Below are 10,000 nucleotides of genomic sequence, written 5' to 3' on the forward strand. Positions count from 1 at the left end.
AGACACACGGAGTGAGAGACACACAGTGAGACACACAGACATACAGAGACACACACACAGACACAGAGACACAGAGAGACACACGCAGTGAGACACACAGACACACAGAGACACACAGAGAGAGAGAGAGACACACACAGAGAGACAGACACACACAGACACACACACCGACACGCACACACAGACACACAGACACACGCAGAGACATAGACACACACACAGAGAGACACATACAGAGACACAGAGACACACAGAGACACACACAGACACGCACACACAGACACAGAGACACACAGAGACACACAGAGACACACACACACAGAGACACACAGAGACACACACACAGTGAGACACACAGACATACAGAGACACACACACAGACACAGAGACACAGAGAGACACACGCAGTGAGACACACACAGACACACAGAGACACACAGAGACACAGAGGTTGTGGTGGTGGTGGTTGTGGTGGTTGTGATGGTGGTGGTGGTAGTAGTGGTAGTAGTAGTGGTGGTGGTTGTGGTGGTGGTGGTGGTGGTTGTGGTGGTGGTCGTGGTGGTTGTGGTGGTGGTGGTGGTGGTTGTGGTGGTTGTGGTGGTGGTGGTTGTTGTGGTGGTGGTCGTGGTGGTTGTGGTGGTTGTGGTGGTTGTGGTGGTGGTGGTTGTGGTGGTTGTGGTGGTGGTCGTGGTGGTGGTCGTGGTGGTTGTGGTGGTGGTGGTGGTGGTTGTGGTGGTTGTGGTGGTGGTGGTTGTTGTGGTGGTGGTCGTGGTGGTTGTGGTGGTTGTGGTGGTTGTGGTGGTGGTGGTTGTGGTGGTTGTGGTGGTTGTGGTGGTGGTCGTGGTGGTTGTGGTGGTGGTGGTTGTGGTGGTGGTGGTTGTGGTGGTTGTGGTGGTTGTGGTGGTGGTTGTGGTGGTGGTGGTTGTGGTGGTTGTGGTGGTTGTGGTGGTGGTGGTGGTTGTGGTGGTTGTGGTGGTTGTGGTGGTGGTGGTTGTGGTGGTTGTGGTGGTGGTTGTGGTGGTGGTTGTGGTGGTGGTGGTTGTGGTGGTGGTGGTTGTGGTGGTGGTGGTGGTGGTGGTTGTGGTTGTGGTGGTGGTGGTGGTTGTGGTGGTGGTGGTGGTGGTTGTGGTGGTTGTGGTGGTGGTGGTTGTGGTGGTTGTGGTGGTGGTGGTTGTTGTGGTGGTGGTCGTGGTGGTTGTGGTGGTTGTGGTGGTTGTGGTGGTGGTGGTTGTGGTGGTTGTGGTGGTGGTTGTGGTGGTGGTCGTGGTGGTTGTGGTGGTGGTGGTTGTGGTGGTGGTGGTTGTGGTGGTTGTGGTGGTGGTTGTGGTGGTGGTGGTTGTGGTGGTTGTGGTGGTGGTGGTGGTTGTGGTGGTTGTGGTGGTTGTGGTGGTGGTGGTTGTGGTGGTTGTGGTGGTTGTGGTGGTGGTGGTGGTTGTGGTGGTGGTGGTGGTTGTGGTGGTGGTTGTGGTTGTGGTGGTGGTGGTGGTTGTGGTGGTGGTGGTGGTGGTTGTGGTAGTGGTGGTGGTTGTAGTAGTGGTGGTGGTTGTGGTGGTTGTGGTGGTTGTGGTGGTTGTGGTGGTTGTGGTGGTGGTGGTGGTTGTGGTAGTGGTGGTTGTGGTGGTTGTGGTGGTTGTGGTGGTAGTGGTGGTGGTTGTGGTGGTGGTGGTTGTGGTGGTTGTGGTGGTTGTGGTGGTGGTGGTGGTTGTGGTAGTGGTGGTGGTGGTGGTGGTTGTGGTTGTGGTGGTTGTGGTGGTTGTGGTGGTTGTGGTTGTGGTGGTGGTGGTGGTTGTGGTGGTGGTGGTGGTGGTGGTGGTTGTGGTGGTTGTGGTAGTGGTGGTGGTGGTGGTGGTTGTGGTGGTGGTGGTAGTGGTGGTTGTGGTGGTAGTAGTGGTGGTTGTGGTGGTTGTGGTAGTGGTGGTGGTGGTGGTGGTTGTGGTTGTGGTGGTGGTGGTGGTTGTGGTGGTGGTGGTGGTGGTGGTGGTTGTGGTGGTTGTGGTAGTGGTGGTGGTGGTAGTAGTAGTGGTGGTTGTGGTGGTGGTGGTTGTGGTGGTTGTGGTGGTGGTGGTGGTTGTGGTGGTGGTTGTTGTGGTGGTGGTGGTGGTGGTGGTGGTTGTGGTGGTGGTTGTGGTGGTTGTGGTGGTTGTGGTGGTGGTTGTGGTGGTTGTGGTGGTGGTTGTGGTTGTGGTGGTGGTGGTGGTTGTGGTGGTGGTGGTGGTGGTTGTAGTGGTGGTGGTTGTGGTGGTTGTAGTGGTTGTGGTGGTGGTTGTGGTTGTGGTGGTGGTGGTGGTTGTGGTTGTGGTGGTGGTGGTGGTGGTGGTAGTGGTGGTGGTTGTGGTGGTGGTGGTTGTTGTTGTGGTTGTGGTGGTGGTGGTGGTTGTTGTTGTGGTTGTGGTGGTTGTGGTGGTTGTTGTTGTGGTTGTGGTGGTGGTGGTTGTGGTTGTGGTCGTGGTGGTTGTGGTGGTGGTTGTGGTGGTGGTGGTGGTGGTTGTGGTGGTTGTGGTTGTGGTGGTGGTTGTAGTAGTGGTGGTGGTTGTGGTTGTGGTGGTGGTTGTGGTTGTGGTGGTGGTGGTTGTGGTGGTTGTGGTGGTTGTGGTGGTGGTTGTGGTTGTGGTGGTTGTGGTGGTGGTTGTGGTGGTGGTGGTGGTGGTAGTTGTGGTTGTGGTGGTGGTTGTGGTGGTTGTGGTGGTGGTGGTAGTGGTAGTAGTAGTGGTGGTAGTGGTGATGGTAGTAGTGGTGGTGGTTGTGGTGGTGGTTGTAGTGGTTGTGGTGGTGGTGGTGGTGGTTGTGGTGGTAGTTGTGGTGGTGGTTGTGGTGGTTGTGGTGGTGGTGGTTGTGGTGGTGGTGGTTGTGGTGGTTGTGGTGGTTGTGGTGGTGGTGGTTGTGGTGGTTGTGGTGGTTGTGGTGGTTGTGGTGGTGGTTGTGGTGGTGGTGGTGGTGGTTGTGGTGGTGGTGGTAGTGGTGGTGGTGCTGGTGGTGGTGCTGGTGGTGGTGGTGGTGGTGGTGCTGGTTGTGGTGGTGGTTGTGGTGGTGGTTGTGGTGGTGGTGGTGGTGGTGGTTGTGGTGGTGGCTGCACCAGCTGGTTGGAGACGTCTGCGTGGTCTTTGCGAGTCATCCCGGCACCGATGGCCGACTTCATGAGACGCGACAGAGATGGGAGCACGTTGATGGGGGGGTAGATCTGTGTGACACACACACAGTGACACACACACACAGTGACACACACAGTGACACACACACACAGTGACACACACACGTGACACACACAGTGACACACACAGTGACACACACACACAGTGACACACACACACAGTCACACAGTGACACACACACAGTGACACACACAGTGACACACACACAGTGACACACACACAGTGACACACACACAGTGACACACAGTGACACACACACACACACAGTGACACACACAGTGACACACACAGTGACACACACACACAGTGACACACACACACAGTGACACACACACACACACACAGCGTCACACACACACACACAGTGACACACACACACACAGTGACACACACACAGTGACACACACACAGTGACACACACACACACACACAGTGACACACACACACACAGTGACACACACACACACACACAGTGACACACACACAGTGACACACACACAGTGACACACACAGTGACACACACACAGTGACACACACAGTGACACACACAGTGACACACACACAGTGACACACACACACACAGTGACACACTCACAGTGTGACACACACAGTGACACACACACACACAGTGACACACACAGTGACACACACACACACACAGTGACACACTCACAGTGTGACACACACAGTGACACACACACACACACAGTGACACACACAGTGACACACACACACACACAGTGACACACACAGTGACACACACACAGTGACACACACACAGTGACACACACAGTGACACACTCACAGTGTGACACACACAGTGACACACACACACACACAGTGACACACACACAGTGACACACACACAGTGACACACACACACACAGTGACACACACACACACACAGTGACACACAGTGACACACACAGTGACACACACACAGTGACACACACAGTGACACACACACAGTGACACACACAGTGACACACACACACAGTGACACACACAGTGACACACACACAGTGACACACACACAGTGACACACACAGTGACACACTCACAGTGTGACACACACAGTGACACACACACACACAGTGACACACACAGTGACACACACACAGTGACACACACACACACACACAGTGACACAATCACAGTGTGACACACACAGTGACACACACAGTGACACACACACAGTGACACACACAGTGACACACACACACACACAGTGACACACACACAGTGACACACACACAGTGACACACACACAGTGACACACACACAGTGACACACACAGTGACACACACACAGTGACACACACACAGTGACACACACACAGTGACACACACACAGTGACACACACACACAGTGACACACACACACAGTGACACACACACAGTGACACACACACAGTGACACACACACACAGTGACACACATACAGTGACACACACACAGTGACACACACACAGTGACACACACACACACACACAGTGACACACACACACAGTGACACACACACACAGTGACACACACACACAGTGACACACACACAGTGACACACACACAGTGACACACACACAGTGACAGTGACACACACAGTGACACACACATAGTGACACACACATAGTGACACACACACAGTGACACACACACAGTGACACACACACAGTGACACACACAGTGACACACACACAGTGACACACACACAGTGACACACACACAGTGACACACACACAGTGACACACACACAGTGACACACACAGTGATACACACAGTGACACACACACAGTGACACACACACAGTGACACACACAGTGACACACACACAGTGACACACACAGTGATACACACAGTGACACACACACAGTGACACACACACAGTGACACACACACACAGACACACACACAGTGACACACACAGTGATACAGACCCAGTGATACACACAGTGACACACACAGTGACACACACACAGTGACACACACAGTGACACACACACAGTGACACAGTGACACACACACAGTGACACACACACAGTGACACACACACAGTGACACACACACACAGACACACACACAGTGATACACACAGTGACACACACACAGTGACACACACACAGTGACACACACACAGTGACACACACACAGTGACACACACAGTGACACACACACAGTGACACACACAGTGACACACACACAGTGATACACACAGTGACACACACACAGTGACACACACACAGTGACACACACACAGTGACACACACACAGTGACACACACACACAGTGACACAGAGACACACACACAGACACACACACACACCCACCCACCCACCCACACACACACACACACACCCACCCACCCACCCACACACACACACACCCACCCACCCACCAACCCACCCACCCACCAACCCACCCACCCACCAACCCACTCACCCACCCACCCACCCACTCACCCACCCACCCACTCACCCACCCACCCACCCACTCACCCACCCACCCACCCACTCACTCACCCACCCACCCACCCACTCACTCACCCACCCACCCACTCACTCACCCACCCACCCACTCACTCACCCACCCACCCACTCACTCACCCACCCACCCACTCACTCACCCACCCACCCACTCACTCACCCACCCACCCACTCACTCACCCACCCACCCACTCACTCACCCACCCACCCCCCCACCCACCCACCCACCCACCCACTCACCCACCCACCCACCCACCCACACACCCACTCACCCACCCACTCACCCACCCACCCACTCACTCACTCACCCACCCACTCACTCACTCACCCACTCACCCACCCACACACTCACTCACCCACTCACCCACCCACACACTCACTCACCCACTCACCCACCCACACACCCACTCACCCACCCACACACTCACTCACCCACCCACCCACCCACTCACCCACCCACCCACTCACCCATCCACCCACCCACTCACCCACCCACCCACCCACCCACCCACTCACCCACCCACCCACCCACTCACCCACCCACCCACTCACCCACCCACCCACTCACCCACCCACCCACCCCCCCACCCACTCACCCACCCCCCCACCCACCCCCCCACCCACCCACTCACCCACCCCCCCACCCACCCCCCCACCCACCCACCTGGCGGTTGTGAAGTTGACGGTCCACGTAGATTTGACCCTCAGTGATGTAGCCAGTCAGGTCCGGGATGGGGTGGGTGATGTCTACAACACGGGGGGTGGGTGGGGTGGGGGGGGTGTGGGTGGGGGGGTGGGTGGGGGGGTGAGTGGGGGGGTGAGTGGGGGGGTGGGTGGGGTGGGGGGGGTGGGGGTGGGGGGGGTGGGTGGGGGGGTGGGTGGGGGGGTGAGTGGGGGGGTGAGTGGGTGGTGGGTGAGTGAGTGGGTGAGTGGGTGAGTTGGTGAGTGGGTGAGTGGGTGGGTGAGTGGGTGGGTGAGTGGGTGGGTGGGGGGGTGAGTGGGGGGGTGAGTGGGGGGGTGGGGGGGGTGGGGGGGTGGGGGTGGGGGGTGGGTGGGGGGGTGAGTGGGTGAGTGGGTGAGTGGGGGGGTGGGTGGGGGGGTGGGTGAGTGGGTGGGTGAGTGGGGGGGTGAGTGGGGGGGTGGGTGGGGGGGTGGGTGGGGGGGTGGGTGAGTGAGTGGGTGAGTGGGTGAGTGGGTGAGTGAGTGGGTGAGTGGGTGGGTGAGTGGGTGAGTGGGTGGGTGAGTGGGTGGGTGGGTGAGTGGGTGAGTGGGTGAGTGGGTGGGTGGGTGGGTGAGTGGGTGAGTGGGTGGGTGGGTGAGTGAGTGGGTGAGTGGGTGAGTGGGTGGGTGAGTGGGGGGGTGGGGGGGTGAGTGGGGGGGTGAGTGAGTGGGTGAGTGGGTGGGTGAGTGGGTGAGTGGGTGAGTGAGTGGGTGAGTGGGTGAGTGAGTGGGTGAGTGGGTGTGTGGGGGGGTGGGTGAGTGGGTGGGTGAGTGGGTGAGTGAGTGGGTGGGTAGGTGGGTAGGTGGGTGAGTGAGTGAGTGGGTGGGTGAGTGAGTGAGTGGGTTAGTGAGTGGGTGAGTGGGTGGGTGAGTGGGTGGGTGGTGGGTGGGGGGGTGAGTGAGTGGGGGGGGTGGGTTAGTGGGTGAGTGGGTGGCTGAGTGAACGAGTGGGTGAGTGGGCAAGCGAGCAGGTGAGCGGGTGAGCGAGCGGGTGAGCGGGCGAGCGAGCGGCTGAGCGAGCGGGTGAACAAGTGAGCGAGCGGGTGAGCGGGCGGGGGCGAGCGGGTGAGCGAGTGAGTGAGCGAGCGAGTGAGTGAGCGAGTGATTGAGTGAGCGAGTGATTGAGTGGGTGAGCGAGTGAGTGGGTGAGCGGGCGAGCGGGCGAGCGAGTGGCTGAGCGAGCGAGTGGGTGAGCGAGTGAGTGAGTGAGTGATTGGGTGGGTGAGTCAGTGGGCGGGTGAGTGGGTGAGCGAGTGAGTGGGTGATTGAGTGGCTGAGTGAATGAGTGGGTGAGCGAGCGAGCGAGTGGTTGAGCGAGCGGCTGGGAGAGCAACTGAGTGGGTGAGCGAGTGGCTGAGCGAGCGGGTGAGCGAGCGAACAAGCGAGCGGCTGAGCGGCTGAGCGGGCCAGTGAGCGAGTGAGTGAGCGGCTGAGCAAGTGAGCGGCTGAGCGAGTGAGCGAGCGAGCGAGTGGCTGAGCGGTGTGAGCGAGCGGGTGAGCGAGCGAGTGAGCGAGCTAGCGAGCGGCTGAGCAAGTGGCTGAGTGGCTGAGCGAGCGGGTGAGTGAGCGGGTGAGCGAGCGGGGTGAGCGAGCTAGCGAGCGGCTGAGCAAGTGGCTGAGTGGCTGAGCGAGCGGGTGAGTGAGCGGGTGAGCGAGCGGGTGAGCGAGCTAGCGAGCGGCTGAGCAAGTGGCTGAGTGGCTGAGCGAGCGGGTGAGTGAGCGGGTGAGCGAGCGGTGTGAGCGAGCGAGCGAGCGGGTGAGCGAGCGAGCGAGTGAGCGAGTGAACGAGTGGCTGAGCGAGTGGCTGAGCGGGTGAGCGAGCAGGTGAGCGAGCGAGTGAGCGAGCGAGCGAGTGAGCGAGTGAACGAGTGGCTGAGCGAGTGGCTGAGCGGGTGAGCGAGCAGGTGAGCGAGCGAGTGAGCGAGCGAGCGAGTGAACGAGTGGCTGAGCGAGTGGCTGAGCGGGTGAGCGAGCAGGTGAGCGAGCGAGTGAGCGAGCGAGCGAGCGAGCGGCTGAGCGAGCGAGCGAGTGAGCGAGTGGCTGAGCGAGTGGCTGAGCGAGCGGGCGAGCGGGCGAGCGGGCGAGCGGGCGGGCGAGGTGAGCGAGTGAACGAGTGGCTGAGCGAGTGGCTGAGCGGGTGAGCGAGCAGGTGAGCGAGCGAGCGAGCGAGTGAGCGAGCGAGCGAGCGGCTGAGCGAGCGGCTGAGCGAGTGGCTGAGCGAGCGGGCGAGCGGGCGGGCGAGTGAGCGAGTGAACGAGTGGCTGAGCGAGTGGCTGAGCGGGTGAGCGAGCAGGTGAGCGAGCGAGTGAGCGAGCAAGCGAGCGAGCGAGCGGCTGAGCGAGCGAGCGATGTGAGCGAGTGGCTGAGCGAGTGGCTGAGCGAGCGGGCGAGCGGGTGAGCGAGCGAGCGAGTGAGCGAGTGGCTGAGCGAGTGAGTGGGTGATTGAGTGAGTGAGTGAGTCATTGAGTGGCTGAGTGAGTGAGTGAGTCATTGAGTGGCTGAGTGAGTGAGTGGCTGAGTGGCTGAGTGAGCGAGTGAGCGAATGGCTGAGCGAGTGGCTGAGTGGCTGAGCGAGCGAGCGGCTGAGCGAGCGAGCGAATGAGCGAGTGGCTGAGCGAGTGGCTGAGCGGGTGAGCGAGCGAGTGAGCGAGTGACCGAGTGGCTGAGTGAGCGAGCGATGCGAGCGGCTGAGCGAGCGAGCGAGTGGCTGAGCGAGTGGCTGAGCGAGCGGGCGAGCGGGCGAGCGAGCGGGCGGGCGAGTGAGCGAGTGAGCGAGTGGCTGAGCGAGTGGCTGAGCGAGCGGGCGAGGCGAGCGAGCGGGCGGGCGAGTGTCGTGCCGCTGACCATCGTTGGGCATGGTGAGGATGGGGATCTGGGTGATGGACCCTCCCCGACCTTCCACCCTGCCGGCGCGCTCGTAGATGGTGGCCAGGTCGGTGTACATGTAGCCCGGGAAACCACGACGGCCTGGGACCTCCTCACGCGCCGCTGAGACCTGCACAGCACAGAGACACAGTGGGGGGTGAGTGGGTGGGTGGGTGGGTGAGTGGGTGGGTGGGTGGGTGGGTGAGTGGGTGGGTGGGTGGGTGAGTGGGTGGGTGGGTGAGTGAGTGGGTGGGTGGGTGGGTGAGTTGGCGAGTGGGTGAGTGGGTGGGTGAGTGGGTGGGTGGGTGGGTGAGTGGGTGGATGGGTGGGTGAGTGGGTGGGTGGGTGGGTGGGTGGGTGAGTGGGTGAGTGGGTGGGTGGGTGGGTGAGTGAGTGGGTGGGTGGGTGGGTGGGTGAGTGGGTGGGTGAGTGGGTGGGTGAGTGGGTGGGTGGGTGGGTGAGTGGGTGGGTGAGTGGGTGGGTGAGTGGGTGGGTGGGTGAGTGGGTGGGTGGGTGGGTGAGTGGGTGAGTGGGTGGGTGGGTGGGTGAGTGGGTGGGTGGGTGGGTGGGTGGGTGGGGTGGGTGGGTGGGTGGGTGGGTGGGTGGGTGAGTGAGTGGGTGGGTGGGTGGTGGGTGAGTGAGTGGGTGAGTGGGTGAGTGGGTGGGTGGGTGGGTGAGTGAGTGGGTGAGTGGGTGGGTGGGTGGGTGAGTGGGTGGGTGGGTGAGTGGGTGGGTGGGTGAGTGGGTGGGTGAGTGGGTGGGTGGGTGAGTGAGTGGGTGGGTGAGT

General features: G+C 60.2%; 1 protein-coding gene across 1 annotated transcript in view; it reads right to left on the bottom strand.

The window, feature by feature from the left end:
• Positions 1-10,000, bottom strand: part of LOC144955100 (V-type proton ATPase subunit B, brain isoform-like) — a 64,586-nt gene that overhangs the window by 3,118 nt on the left and 51,468 nt on the right. Inside the window, exons 7-9 of the mRNA XM_078885436.1 lie at positions 9,193-9,343; positions 6,293-6,375; positions 3,074-3,178 (exon numbers count right to left, since the gene is read on the bottom strand). Of these exons, the coding sequence (XP_078741562.1) occupies positions 3,074-3,178; positions 6,293-6,375; positions 9,193-9,343 (339 nt within the window). The remainder of the gene's footprint in view (positions 1-3,073; positions 3,179-6,292; positions 6,376-9,192; positions 9,344-10,000) is intronic.

This window comes from Lampetra fluviatilis, unplaced genomic scaffold (assembly GCF_964198595.1).
Source record: "Lampetra fluviatilis unplaced genomic scaffold, kcLamFluv1.1 SCAFFOLD_542, whole genome shotgun sequence".
NCBI classification, from domain to species: domain Eukaryota; kingdom Metazoa; phylum Chordata; class Hyperoartia; order Petromyzontiformes; family Petromyzontidae; genus Lampetra; species Lampetra fluviatilis.